We start from the raw sequence: 14,662 nt of genomic DNA, 5'->3' as shown, positions 1-14,662 counted from the left end.
CGCCTCCACCTCCCATTACGTGGAAAGTACACAGCTCATGCCAGTTGTTTGTCTCTCGTATGTGTGTGCACTCGTCCGTTGGCCAGTGTGTAGGTCCACCTTTCCCCTCCTCCTCTTTCCTCAGCCTTTCTGCCGCCCACCCGGCCTCGCCTTCCCTCTGTCTCCCTCGTGGGTTTTTTCTCGACTCCTCTCGCAGCGCTCGCACACACACACACACCATACTTTGTATGCTCGTGGAGGTGTTGTCGCACGTAAGACTAGCCGTGATCAAGACGGGCGGTACTCTCATTTTCATCTCTTTCCTTTCCCTTCCGCGCTGTTGTGTGTGTGTGTGTGTGTGGGTGTGTGTGCCACCGTCTTTGACCATCTTGCGCCTTTGCTTTTCGCTTCTACGCTTCACCCGTCTTTCATCGGCCGCACTTTTTCATTTTGCTCTCTTCCCCCCACCCCTCTCTCTCCAGTCGCCACTTGTCTCCCCCCTCTCTGCATATTCACCTTCCCATCTTTCCCCATTTTCCCAATGACGGGAGAGTGCCTCAGCCTACGGTATCCCAGTGCCTAGTAGCCCCCACTCAATGTGAGGAGGCCAGGCAGTCCCCATGTCCCTGCCAATACTGGGAGGTCGGTGCGACTCATCTCTACTGGCGTCCGCGGTGAGGAGGTGGGTGGCGGTGGCAAGGTAGCACAAACATTTTTCTCGTGTGTGTGTGTGTGTGTGGAAGGAGGAGCAACTTGTCTATGTTGCTCTGCGGTGATTGTTCCTCGATGTTTCTCTTCCTGTCTTTCTCCCCATTTTGGCGTGGGTATGCGTGTGTGTGGGTGGCTGGGCCTCCATCGATCCCCTCTCTTTGCCCTAATGTGCATCTCCCTTGTGTTACATGTCGTGCTTTTTCTCGTCTGGGTCCCTTAAAGAATTTGTTTGAGGCGAAGACAGCCACAACACACACACATGCACACCCACAGAAGGTACCGCCGGAAGCAAAAGGCCACACTACCGAGTGGGCTTTCCTGTAGTACAGAAAAGATGAGTATGGAGAAGAAGGGAGCTCTGCTCTGCGTGGACCTTCACTCCTCACCCCGCTGCCTCTACTGCTGCTTACTGGGGCACTGCGAAGTCGCTGCATACGCATGCCCCGACCCCCTCTCTCCCCTAGGCAAATTCCAGTCCGCGTATGACCCACGGATTGAACGAAAGAAAGAAGGAGGCGGGGAATGTGAATGCCACAGCGTTGCCACCCATTGATGCCCCCCCCCGGCACACGTCGCACACACCTCGTCACTTTTCTACGCCGGAGCTCTCGTCGTCCTCCTCTTCGCTCAACCGGTTTCTTTGCTCGCTGCGCTCCACACCATCCCCATACGCATCCCACACACCCATTAAAACGCCCGCAGCTCTTTGGATCCTTCTCATTCCGTTGGCAGAACCTCTACCTACGCATTGGGCCGTCTACTCCCATCCGTATCTCGGCTATCTCCCCTCTCTCCAGACACACCTGCTCGCATTTCCTTTTCTTCAGATTCGTCCCCCCCCCACACACACACACACGCGCTCACCCGCTGCCTCCGCTTTCGCAGAGTCTCTCTTACCGCAGACCCACGCGCACACTAAGAGTGTGCGTGCGCGCAAGAGAAGATCTGCGTGTGGCCGTGCTGACCTGAGCGAAGGAAAAGTGGTGGACACCGCCATTTGGCTAGCAACGTATCCTTCTTCTCCCTCTGCTCACTTCTTGCTCACACTGTTCTGTGGCAACGCTGGCAGAAAGGGGGGCAGCAGAAGAAAGCTGCTCTCCCACTCCCTCTCCGCCTCGCTTGCCTAACTCCACTTACCATCCACCGTGAAGCCGACGCAAGCGCTGTTTCGCACTCGTTTTTTGTTGTTTTTCGTTTCGCTCCTGCCGCGTCTAGTGTGTGCTGGACAGCGCCTATATTAGCCCCTTCGCGTCTCAGGCGCGTGGGTGTACTGCACTCCTTCCTTGTGGCTCTGCTGCGTCGCCCTTTTTCGTTCGATTGTCTCTTTGTGAGCCCACACGGCTGTTTGGTGCCCGCGCGTGTGGGCGTGCGTGTGTTTGCTCCTCGCACCGCTGCACATTACAGAGTCACTCCTCTCCATCTCACCCACACACATCATTATCATCACCATCATCACTGCTTCTTCCAGCTCAATTTACCCTCACCCGTTACTCTCAATTTCTGTTTTTCTTTCCCCTGATACTTTTCTCTTTCTCCTCTACATCTCTCTTCTACAAGTCTACTGCAGTACGTCCAATTCTCGCCTCGCCTCGCCTCTCCTCTCCTCTCTTTGACCTATTGCGACTTAGAGTGCCACAACTGCACTGCTCTTGAACACCACCACCATCATCACTCAGAGTGCGCACAGACGGAGGCACGGAGAACTGAATGTATTTGCTCTTGTTTAGTTTCGCCGCACTGCTTCTTCCATTCGCTTAGAGGTCACGGCGAGCTCTCTCATATTGCTCTGCTCCGTTCTCTCTTCCCCTCCCTCCATCATTTGCGGTTCCCATCAGATGTTCTACTCAGGCTGGAACCTGCTCGCGCCAGCGTTCATGAACGTTGGCGCGCTTTCTGCAGAGCTGCGTCACAGCAACGCTGCCGGTGATGCCGCCGCATCCTACCTTACCCAGGACCTCTTGCTGGGCAATGACGATGTCAACAGCTCTGCGTTAGCAACAACGCAGCAAGAGCACCAGCAGTCGAGCACCCACACAACGGTGCAGTCGTCTGTGTCTCCGAGCGATGGCGGCGATGTAGCGCGGCACACACTGTCAAGCACCTCGGTAGCCACCGAAGAGCGTCTCTGCACACTGCCTAGTCCGGCCCGCAAGCGGCGCTCTCACGACGATGTGGCAAAGGAGACGGGATGCGTGCTGCACCTCGCCGCAAGGGCCGCCCTCTCGTTCAAAGAAATGGAGCAGCTCCTGCACCACCGCACCACCGGGTCCTCCGACTGCTTCCATGTGAAGAGCAACACCCCTGCCATGTCGCAGGCGGCGGTGGTGTTTATGGAGTGTGTCGTCGCCTGCCCATCGGGGCAGCAAGGGGGTGCCGCAGAGACAAATGCGAATCGTGACAACTCCTCCGTGCCGCCGGCGACTAGTGCTACCAGCAAGCCGACGCTGCCAGCGCTGGTGCTGGGGGTCTGCCAGCGATCCCTAGAGTGGTACAACCTGCCTGGGGAGGCTGAAAACAGTGTCGGGTTTTACGTGGCACAGCGCCTGATCGTCAAGAACGGCTACGAGGACGGGGACGCCGTGAAGCTGCCGGACGACGGGCGCAGCGGGGTTGGTGGCAGTCGCGTGAACTTCGGTGATCACGTCGGCTGTCTTATCGACCTTGTCCGCCACCAGCTTGCCTTTACGGTGAACAAAGACATTGTCTCCACTCTCCCTCTCGAGCCGTCACTGGCGGATGGCAGCTACTACTTCGCAATTGGCCTCGCTCGCCGCCCACAGCAAGCCGCTGATGTAGTGGTGCGGTTTTACAGCGGTGCACAGTGCTTGAATCAAGACGTGCCTCTCCGAAGGGATGGCTCGTCCCTGCCGCATCCCCAGCAGCGGCGACAGTCGCCTATGTTCCCGTTGGCCAAGTACGTGCGCGAGCTGGCACTCCAGTCGGTGGGGCTCCGCACCACGTTTATGTCGGGCCAAGAAGGCGAGTCGCGCATTCGACGGAGTGCGGTAGCGTCCTCGAGTGAGCAGCAGCGGAACGGTGACTCGGCAGCGGCATCCCACCACTACACGAAGGCAAAGCATCCTGATGCGCCGATCGCTGATGCATTCTGCGGTAGGCGAATACCCCTCACCCCAGAGACACTCCGCGACACGCGCGTTACGGCCGTCCTGCGCGATTACCTTTCCGTTCGTGGCATGACAAGTGCGCTGCAGACACTGGATGCCGAGCTGCATGAGCTTGCTCCTGCGCAGAGTCAGCTGTACACTGCAGCAGGAGCCGCTGATGGGGGTACTGCTGGGGTGTCGTCGCCGCCACCATCTCCTCTTGCTCCTCCACACTCACACCCCTCACATGTCCTCTGGCGTCCACCCACGCCAGGCGAAGCACAGGAAGCGTGGCAGCGTTACGCGGCGGATATGAATCGCCTTCGCACAGCACTGCTGCAAGAGGTGCCCTGCGACGCCGGCGGTGCCCCGACGCCGCCTCTCTCCACACTTCTCGGGCAGCTGACGTTGTGGCGTCCGTCACTCGCCTACGCCTTCGCCTCCGTATTTGACAGCCACTTGGCGGCCGCGTCAGCAGGCAGCGGTGTCGGTGCGGGTGGCAAACCTCACCGAAGCGGTGCTGGTGCGCCGGTGCCTCTTTCTCCGTACGACTGGGTGAGGCGCGCCATCCATCCCTCCCTGCTCACGTTGAGCATGCTGGCACTTCGCCAGGACATTCGCTACCTTGTGCACTCCTATCAGGCGGTGGAGGAAATGTGGGCCATCCTGCAGACATATTTGCGCGCAGCGCGTACGGCGTGTCGGCAGACACACGCTGATCCCCATGCCCACCACCCTCAACAGCAGCAGCAGCGGACCTCCTTTGAAAACGTCAAGGAGGAGACATTGCAGACATCCGGCGTCGCGAATGGCAGCGGCAGCAAACTCGGCACTAGGAATCACCCCCCTTCTCGTCAGGGCACGGCAGGCAGGAGTTCGGACCACCACTGTCGCACCCCCACCAACGCGTCTTTTGCCCCCACGCCCGAGGCAGAGGGCCGTGTGCAGGCCGCCTTCACTTCCTTCTTCACGCAATTTGTATGGAACCCGGCAAGAGTGCTTCCCTCTCCCATGACACACATTCGTCGTGCCCCACTGCTCTCTGGCCCTGTAACCGCAGCTGCACGCACAAATTCGCTGGACACACTCGCGCCAACGTCCCTATATGCACTGGCGGCACTCGCCGGCCGTACAGAGGCTAGTATCGTCCCTCACTCCACGAAGACGAGCTCCGCTTCGTACGACAGCCACAGCTACTTCCGTGCGGATGCGGATGAAGAGGACTTCCGCGCCTGTGCTGCAGCGTGTGCTGCGTCGGTGCGACTAAGCACATCAGGCGCAGCGAGCGGGAGCGGGAATGGGTCCCAGGAGCAACACCGGCAACTGTTGCCGCAGCAGCGACCACTTTACGCAGCACATGTGGAAGAAGCGATTTTGGTTCTCTACCGCAGCGCTGTTGTACCATCCCCATCGCCGTCGCGCTCCTCGCAGGTGTGCCTTCTGCAGACGCTGTCGAGTCTGCACACCCATACCGTTAGTACGCTGCGGCAGATGGAACGATTTCTGCGGCACGGCGGCATCGACTTAGCGGATCGCACGGTCATGGACTCGATCGATCTTCTGAGCACTCTCCTGCGCACTGTGCAGCATCGCTACCGGCAGCAAGTGTGGCGGCGACTCGTGCATGTGGTGGAGGACGTCAACCAACAGCTGGAAGAACGACTGCAAATCTGGGGAGCCGTGGCGCAGCCGCCGCAGAGGTTGATACCCTCACCAGCCATGCCATCATCGTCGCTGGTGCCGCCGGCCGTGATTGCAGGGCCTCGACGGTGGCGTACGTACCTCGAGGGCTGGGTTGGGGGAGAGGACGATGCCGAAGATAGAAACCGCAGCAATTGCGATGCGGTAATTCCAGAGGACGACGAGGCCACGCGGCGGCAGTCGCAGGCGAGGTCGCTAACGATCAACTTTTCGCCGCTCAGAGCAGACGAGACACCAACGCATGAGGCGCTAGCAGCAGGGAAGAAGAGTGAAGGTCGCCAGCCCTCACTGGCAGAGGCCATGCGGCCGATACTCGACTTCCCCAGCTACGAGGACCTGACAACGTTCATGCCGTCTCTCCGCTCTCTCTGGCGACGTGTAGCGGCGCGAGCAGCGTTAGAGCCATCATTGCACCTCGTCACGGAGCTCTTTGTTCAAGAGTTGCGGCGGTCCTTGTCCTTGGCTCCCCCGCTGGGATGGCACCAGAGGGCCTTCACGGCGCCATCTGCTGCTCCTAAGCCTGAATCGTCCACCCCAGCCGCTGTCTCCACAGAGGGCGTCACCACAACAGTGGCGGCGGTGAAGTCAGAACCGAACGTGGTGACAGTGAAACGCCCCTTGAGTGTTGCGCCCGACCACAGCAGCGTGAGCTTCAACACGCCGACTCCACGCTCGGCACGGTCGCCTGGCATGGACGACGTGGAGGAGGAGGCGACGGAGGGCGGCGAGACGGATGCGGTGGCTCGCTGGTTTGCTGAGGAGCTTTACCTCAGCTCTACGTACATGAAGCGCGTCTTCAAGCACATGTCCGGCTCCTGACCGCGCCATACACGGCATTGGCATACGCAATGTAAAGAAGCAGCATCTTGTCTCGCTGCAGCCATACACACACGACCAGCGAGGAAGCGGGCTGCATCCCATCTCCTGTGGGGGTGGTGCACGCTGCGAAGAGAGAGAGAGAGAGAGAGGCAGCAAAAGAGGGAGTAGGCGTGGCCGAGGCAGCAGAGACGAACATGTAATTACCTCCGGCGAGATGAGGGCTGGCATCAAGAGAGAGGGGCCAAAGGTACTGAGAAGCGGAAGCCTGTCCTCTGAGCATTCACAGTAAGATGTGTCTGTCCGAGCTGTGCCTACGTATGTATGCGTGTGCTGGTATACCTTTCTCATCCTCTCGCTCGCCTCTCCTCAGCCTTCTCCTTTCCCAGGGACCAGCGGACGGCTGCTGCCGCTGCCACCTTGTTTCGCTCTCTCACCCAGGGTTTCAGTGCAGCAGTTTTACTGCCCCCCCCCTCCCCACTCACCCACCCACACCCTCCCTTTCCGTTTCGGTTCTTTTGCTTCTTCGTGTATGTGCTCACCTCTCTTGTTTGTTTGCTTGGATTTGGTGTGGTGGTGGTGTATGTTGAATGACGTTGACCATGATGAGGATAAGACGGCATGGGGGACGGGGAGGAAGACTCGAAGGCATCATGTCAATGGGCGTCCCCCGACATAGGCACACACAGACAGGCGTGCACACACACACACACACACACACACACACACACAGAGAGAGAGAGAGAGAGAGACATCTTATTTTGCATGGAGGAGCAGACAACGATGGATAACTCAGGGGGGGGGGCAGAGGTGGTGCGGGGGGCAGAGGTGGTGCGCCCCCCCCCCCTCCTCCCCTAACTCGTCAGCACGCAACAGAGGAAAAAAGGCAAATCAAGAAACAAAGGGTGAATACGTGATATACTCCAACCGCCCCTAACACACTCCCGCTCCCTTTAACCTCACCTCCTGTATTGCCACAGACTCTCTCTCGTCTCCACCTGAACAGGAGTGTGTGCTTTCCTCCCTGAAGGTGTGCTGCCACTGCTATGCCGTACTTGGGCAGAGAAAATGGGGGAGGGGGCGGGCAAAAGACGCCCATAGGCGCGAGATTTCATGCAGAGAGGTGGGCACAATGATGACTGCCTTGAGGACCCCCCCTTTCCCTGCTCTCGCCGTGGGTCTCTTTGTCATCACCGCCTGCCCACCAAACGTTCACATAACCTTTCTCTGGGTTGCCTCAGCCGTCACCTCATCCCTCTCTCCCCCCACCCCCTTGCCACAATCGTGTTGGCGGAGCGGGTTGATGTTGGTGTTGGAAACTCTTTCGACCTCGCTCACCCCCTCTGCTCTCGCGTTGCGTGGCCTGAACCTTGATTGATCTGTGCGCACGAACGTCGCTGCCCACAAGCCACCTCATTGTGTAGTATATCACACACACCCACACACACACACACCTATAAAAAACCGTGAGGAAATATATCGACAGTGTCGGCACCCTCCCTCACCCACCCACCCGACACCCGCACGCATTCGCAATGACCAGCCCTCACCAGCCTTACACGGCGACCGTCCGTGCACTACCGCTACCGCCCAGGCGCACAGCGTCTCGCAACAGCTCTATCGCACGCCCGCCCACCCCCTCTCCAGAGCAGGAGTTCAGCACAAGTGTAGATGTGAACTCCCCCGGTCACATCACGACGCCGCGAGGTGACGAGCTCAATCCCACCCCTGCACCGCTGCAGCACGCGTCGCAGCGTAAGTACGTCGACGAGACTGCTCATCCTCCGCCAGAGGACTCAAAGCAGCCAGTTTCGCCCACCACGCGGAGGTCCAACAAGGTGCTATCAAATCGGCCGGCTGCACAGCCAACCCCTCGGCAGAAGCCGCAGGAGTCGACGGAGATGGAGTTTGACAACTCCAGTCTACTCTCTTCGTACCGCAGCAGCGTACCAGATACCAACGCGAAGGCGCACCTGGCAAAGGAGCGTCCGGCTGAAGGCGGCTACACGATCTCTCCGAAGTCAAATATGGCTGTTATAGTGCCGGAAGTCGAGAACTCCGCCAACAGCAGCCCGTCTCTGAACTGCAAAGTCGGCGCAGCAGTGGTGGTGGCAGCGAATGAGAATGTCGATGTCGTATCCATGCAGTCGATCAAGATCTCCATCTCTCACCATACTCAGATGCCTGTCAACCACCACAGCACTCCGGCCGCAGCGGTGGCGGCCAGTGGCACCCGCTCTGCAGCAAGGCAGTCCACTGCGTCGCGCTACATTCATTCCAAGGAATCCAGAGAGCACTACGATGATGAGCCGCGGAAGGCTAAGAACACCTACAGGAGCCCTCAGAAGTATCAGCGACAGCAGCCAAAGACACACGGTGGATCTGCCGCAGAAACTACGGTGCACCCAGAAGCCCCTGCAGCGAACAACGAGGGCAGCAACGGGCGGGGAGATGGACCATCGCATGCTTACTCAAGGGGCGAGCCAAGCTCCCGTTGCGACAAGCACAGCGTCTGCAGCCCACCCGTGCGCAGCGTCGATCCGCACAACCCCTCTCCGCGTAGCAATAACAGCGAAGCCCTCTCATCATCTCCAGAGGCGGTTTATCTCCATCCCACCGACGAGCACACTCAGCACAGGATGAAGGAGCCCCGAACTTCGAAGCCGCGTGCGGAATCGAAGAATGCATCGCACCGCTCAATGGAGCTCAGCAGCGAGCGGATGGCTGTGGTACCCGTTGAGACAACCCTGTGGTACAGCACCCGCCCCTCCCGCAATGACAAAGACCCACTGGATATGAACACCCCTAATGCAGAGCGGGTGTGCCTCACGTCCGCATTGACACTGCACCGCTCCAGATCGGAGTCTGTGCCTGCCGCGGCGCTGGAGGGTACAGAGCTGCTGCCGGGGATGCCCCAGCTGCAGGGACACAACGACGACAACGTCGATCGCCCTTACCGCACTATGGTCCGCTTCATTGCGCGTCAGCCCGAGGAGGAGAGGCCAGGATTGGAGGAGATGCTGGCCAACTACGCTGGTCACGAGAATACGCTGTGTGGCGCCTTGGGTGGGGCGTACAGCGACGACTTTGAGGTGCTGAAAACCATCTGCAGTCGCCCACCGGAAGTTCCGCTCTTGGCAGATCGTCCTCCTGTCGACAAGAGCACCACTGCCTCATAACAGAGCCACGCTGCGTGGACGTCTCGCGAGACGGATAGCAGCCAGCCTGTGCACGTTGCGCTGCCACTGGACAGTGCGCCGCCGCCGGGGAGTGGGACGCTGCAGCCAAGCAGCGGAGTTGTGTCGCAGGATTGGCTGGAGATCGATGAGGATGAGTAAACAGGACTTCTTAATCGGAACTTGTGAGCACACCGCGTGATGACGAAGGGGAGGGGCCATACGATGGATACGTTGAAGAGACCGTTGCCCGAGGTGCGTAAGCGACATCTCAACAGAGATGGGAAGGCTGCCTAAGATAAAGTTTGTGCAGCTACCTACCTTGCTCGTGTCGACGACACTTATCTTTCCGCCCCCTCCCTCCCTCCCTCCCTCCCCCTCCCCCCCCCCCTCTCTCTCTTTTTCGGCTGTTCCCCAGGCCTATGCGCGTATTGGTGGCGTACTTACGTGACGTCCATGTCGCCCGAGCGCGTCGCTTCTTGTGCTTTCTTCTTGCTGTTATCGTGTTTCTTTGTACTTCTATTTCCCCACCCACCCACCCCCCGCCACTCTGCATATCGAGGACTACACGAGAGGAGAGGGGAGGGTGTTGAGCGCCCGCTTCTAGACGGAGATGAAAGCAGAATTATCACCCCCCCCTCGTCTTGCCCTCCACTAAGGCGTTTCCTTGATGGGAAGACACCTCAGCCTACGGTATCCCAGGGCCCAGTAGCCCCCACTCAATCTGAGGAAGCCAGACAGCCCCCATAGCCCTGCCAATGCTGGGAGGTCGGTGCAACTCATCTCCACTGACGTCGGCGGTCAGGCCCTCGACGACGCGGCATCGGGGCGACCTGCAACCGGCAGCACGCTTGCCCCACCCCCATAGGAGGGGCAGAGTGTCAGCGGGACTCGGGTGCATCTCGCCAGGCCCTGGCTGCCTACTGCTCTGGGGTGCCCCCCCCCTGAGCCACCCCGAGGGACGTGGCAGGTGGCGACCGGCGCACTGGGAGCGGCTGCGGAGGGGGTAATGGGTAGCGTTTGAGGCAGGTGCCGTGTCCCGATGGCCGAGTGGGCGCCTTGCTGCAGTGCGTGTGCCTACGGCTGCCTCGCACCGCACGCGGTGGGTCTGTGACAGGGCTTGGCGTTGCGGGGTGGGGGTGGAGCTTCACCCCGCAGTTCTGTGGCAGAGAGTGGACAGGCTGAAGGAAGAGCATCCTGCGTCTCTTTTCGTGCGCTATACGCGCACCATGATCGCCCCTCTCCCCCGCTGTCCGGCCTCTTTTTCTTTTCTTTTTCGCTTTTCTTTTCGATCCCTAACTTGTGACTCTCATGGCTCAGCGTAAATCTCGCAACAACACGCCCAACTCCCCCCAGGCCTGGCGCAGCCCTCTCCTTCCTGTCGTCCTTCCTCTCCCCTAAAAAAAGGGGCGGAAGCCATACAAGAAGGCGCTAGCGCAGAGTTCGAAAGCCCCAGTGGGGTTCTCAGTTCTCGGTAGTATAGTGGTTAGTATACCCGCCTGTCACGCGGGTGACCCGGGTTCAATTCCCGGCCGGGAAGCTTTTTGCTCACCCAGCACCGCCAACCATCCAAACGCACCCTAAAAGGAAAGAAAGCCGCCGCCCCTCCCGCCACTCCTCTCTTTCATATACCATACGGCCCCTTGTGAACCATATTCATACACACATAGAGAAATCTGCATCTATACAGGTCGCTCGCTCCCCCTCTGCCACGCGCACCCCTGTGTTGTACCGGAGCGACAGCACACATCTCTCTGCTTTGCTGTTCACTCCAACATACACACACACACGCACACACACCGACGCACTATTGGCTGTCGTGGTAGCGTGCCTTTGTGCTATATCGCCTCGTTTGTGTACTTATCTCTTTCTCCCCCCACCCCCACCCCTCATGCATTCCTTTCTCTCCTCCCTGGTGTCCACACTTGATATCCAATGCAGCGAAGCCGGGAAAAGCGAACTCGATGCCGCCGCGCTGGGGTGTGGACAGCGAGTTCCGCAGTGGTGGCCGTGCTGTGCGCACTGCTCTGCAGCTGCTGCCTCGCAGGTACTGCGGTCGAACAGGAGCCGCTGGTGCTGCATACAAGCCTCGTAGACCTCCTCAATGCGGAGAACGCGCTGTGGACAGTGTCGCTCGGCACTCTCAACGCCGCTGGTCAGCTAGCCGAGTGGACGGCGATGCGCGAAGTGCGCGTGGAGACCCAGCCCTCCGAGTCGGCCGCCTCGCTCCTCTTCACACTGCCACCGCCGATCAGCTTGAAGCACCGCATAGAGGATGCAGAGGAAGGAAAGTACGACGAGGAAGGCGCGGCAACAGAAAAGCGAGGAGCGATGCCTAGCGACGACGTCTCTACCCGAACGCATCGCCGGAAGTCCTTTCGCGGAGTGTCTTGTGAGGAATACCGGACGGGCGGACGAGGGCAGCAGGGTGCCATGCAAGGTCGGTGCTTCTTCCTGAGGGACGACGGCGAGGACTTCTTTGTGCGCTACAGAGTTAAAAGCCCCGACACCGAGGAAGCGAAGAGTGGTGGCGAGGAGGGAGCGGCTTCCAAGACCACCACAGCAGTGCACCGCCACCGGCCACGCCGTGCTCCGGCGAAGGCTGCGGCGTCACAGCAGGCGAAGACGAGCAGCGACGCTGAGGCATCGGGGACGGAACCGTGGACGGTGCACAGCACCTCCGCAAGTGATGTGTGGGCAGAGCGCATCCTCCCATATGGAGGTAGCGCCGCAGCGCCTGCGGAAAGGGGTGCCGGCGCGACAGAGGAACACGCCCGCATCGGAGACGTCACAATTGATGAGTACATCCGTGAGCTGCCAGATGCGCACCGCTCCAAGAAGATGTTGCTGACGTTCGCGATGCTGATGGTCCCAAAGTCAACTGCCTTAGCGGTCCAACGAAGCGACGATGTGATGCACGTGCGGCTGGAGTGCCTCACCGGTGCTTTTTACGAGGACATGGTGAGGCGTAGCACAGCCGCGGTGAAGGCGTCGCGCACGAGCGTCTTCCACCGCTGGGTGTGCCCCGTACTGCTCGTCACTGCCATCTACGTGATGGTGTCGGCAACGGTACGGCTGGTTGCCTGGCGCAAAGCGTCGTTGAGAAGTGGGGCACGGCCTATTGTAGGCGCAGCCAAGAAGCAGCAGTAATATGGGTGGACGCACAGACACGCAGACCACGTTTACCGCTGCTAGCTTTCTCTACCATGTGCTCTGTGAGGAACAACGTTGATGGCGGAGAATGAAAAGGCCAACCAGAACAGAAAACGCATGGAGGGAGAGTACTCAGTAAAGGAGTTTGGGGAGGGGAGGGGTTGCGTGAAGAAGGCTGGGGGTGGAAAGACTTAACAAGTCCAAGGAACCAGGCCTGTGTGTGTGTGTGTGTGTCAGGACATACGTTTGCAGTGCGTGGCAGCCTGCTTTCTCTGTTGCGCGCGCTTTCTCATCCTTTCGACGATCTCACCGGGCTGCGCACAGACACAAGCGCACAAACGTCTCCGTCACGAACGGCTCTTGTGCGTCCATGAACGGAGTCTTCGTACGGGTACTCTCTCTCCTACACTCCCCACCCTCACACTTTTCTCCTTCCCGCCCCCCCCCCTCGCCTTCTTTACTGCGCACGACTGAAGGTGGCGGCGCAGGTGCTGACCGAAACGTTTGTGTATGGCTCGGTAACGGAAAAAGTCAAGGCCGTTGTCCCCCCCCCCTGCTTCCTCCCTTTCCCGCGCATGACTGCAACTAAAGAAGCCTTGTCAGCAGTGAAATTGCATACTGGCTCCCTAACTGGCGTACTCCCTAACGCACACACACACGCGAAGAGGAAGAGGAAACATCTCGCGAACCTAAAAGCGGTGGCACGGAGCAGCCCGCTGAAGCAACGTGCATCGGGACCCATGGCTCCTTCCTATGTATGTTGTCAGCCAAACTTCGGCGGCGCTCATAAAGTCTGTCGCTGTGTTGTCTGTGGCGGTTACCGTCCCGCTTGCGGCGTACCCGATGATGGGAAACACAAAACTCGTTTGCAGCTCTGATGTTGCAGGACGAGTACGAGCGGATGAGGGGACGGCCACGCTTTCCGTGGCTTCGACACCAGAACCACCGGCACGCATGAACCGCACAGGATTTTCCACGTCATAGGTGCACCCTTTGTTGGATACCCCCCTCTTTCTCTTCGGTATTCTCGCCTTTCTCTCCAATCCCCTCTACACCCTACCGCAACGCAGAGAACGTTTCTTAACCCACAGCGCGTCCGCCGTCCCTGTGATACCAGCAACCACACTCGAAACACCCATCACCATGACTGTGCCGGTCGAACAGCTCACGAATATGCAGATTAAGGAGGAACTGCGCACCTTGTACACCATAACCGACTTTGCCGACTGCATCGAGAATGGCGATCTCCAGAGGAAGCTGCAGGCGACTCGGGATTCGGCCCCCATCACCCACGGCCTCCGCTACGGCACGCTACTGGAAATCGGCAACAAGAATCCAACCGGCATCGTCACCCTCATCCACGGCCTCGGCGACTCCGCGTACGGCTGGGAGGACGTCGGCCACGAGCTGTTGCGCCGCCTGCCGCATCTCCTCTTTTTGCTGCCCACCGCCCCATCACGGAGCGTCACTATCAATGGCGGCATGCTGATGCCCGCTTGGTACGACATCATGGACATGAGCAACAGTGGCCTGCTTAGCAGCCGGCAGGACGCCACCTCCGTCCGACAGTCCTGCGATTACGTGCGTAGCATCGCCCATGTGGCGGCCAAGAAGTACGGCATCGCACCCCACCGTGTCGTCTACGGCGGCTTCTCCCAGGGCGCGGCTGTCTCACTCTGCACTGGGCTGACGACTCCCATCACCCCGGCCGGCATTGCGTGTATGTCGGGCTACTTGGCGGCGTGCACAGATGTGCTGCCGCGCATCGTGCAGAAATATGTCCCCATCACCATGTTTCACGGTCGTCAAGACCCCGTTGTACCAATTTCGGCTGCGAAAGAGACGAAGGAGATCTTGGAGAAGGACGGTGGTGTCGCCCCGATCAACTTCCTGGAGTACAACATGCCGCACTCCACCCTGCCACAGGAGATCAACGACCTTGTCTCGTTCATATCCCGTGTGCTGCCGGTGAAGTTCTAAGTGGGAACGGAAAGAATGACCAAGAGGCGTGTGTGTGTGTGT

General features: G+C 59.4%; 4 protein-coding genes and 1 non-coding gene across 5 annotated transcripts; all 5 read left to right on the top strand.

Moving 5' to 3' along the window:
• Positions 1-2,525: 2,525 nt before the first annotated feature.
• Positions 2,526-6,314, top strand: LBRM_24_1940 (conserved hypothetical protein; the record flags this gene model as incomplete). The annotated part of the gene is made up of 1 exon (XM_001565408.1): positions 2,526-6,314. The coding sequence occupies one exon, from the start codon at positions 2,526-2,528 to the stop codon at positions 6,312-6,314; it is 3,789 nt and encodes a 1,262-aa protein (XP_001565458.1).
• Positions 6,315-7,846: 1,532 nt separating this feature from the next.
• Positions 7,847-9,490, top strand: LBRM_24_1930 (conserved hypothetical protein; the record flags this gene model as incomplete). Its single annotated transcript, XM_001565407.1, has 1 exon — positions 7,847-9,490. One exon carries the CDS (start codon positions 7,847-7,849, stop codon positions 9,488-9,490), a length of 1,644 nt encoding a protein of 547 aa, XP_001565457.1.
• Positions 9,491-10,955: 1,465 nt separating this feature from the next.
• Positions 10,956-11,027, top strand: LBRM_24_tRNA5. The gene has a single exon. It is a non-coding gene; the product is annotated as a tRNA-Asp (tRNA).
• A 395-nt stretch (positions 11,028-11,422) lies between these two features.
• Positions 11,423-12,637, top strand: LBRM_24_1920 (hypothetical predicted multi-pass transmembrane protein; the record flags this gene model as incomplete). Its single annotated transcript, XM_001565406.1, has 1 exon — positions 11,423-12,637. The coding sequence occupies one exon, from the start codon at positions 11,423-11,425 to the stop codon at positions 12,635-12,637; it is 1,215 nt and encodes a 404-aa protein (XP_001565456.1).
• A 1,146-nt stretch (positions 12,638-13,783) lies between these two features.
• Positions 13,784-14,620, top strand: LBRM_24_1910 (putative lysophospholipase; the record flags this gene model as incomplete). The annotated part of the gene is made up of 1 exon (XM_001565405.1): positions 13,784-14,620. One exon carries the CDS (start codon positions 13,784-13,786, stop codon positions 14,618-14,620), a length of 837 nt encoding a protein of 278 aa, XP_001565455.1.
• Positions 14,621-14,662: the final 42 nt, after the last annotated feature.

Source organism: Leishmania braziliensis, chromosome 24, assembly GCF_000002845.2.
Source record: "Leishmania braziliensis MHOM/BR/75/M2904 complete genome, chromosome 24".
Taxonomy (NCBI): domain Eukaryota; phylum Euglenozoa; class Kinetoplastea; order Trypanosomatida; family Trypanosomatidae; genus Leishmania; species Leishmania braziliensis.
The sequence above is the reverse complement of the archived record's forward strand: the minus strand, read 5'-3'. Positions and strand labels throughout refer to the sequence as shown.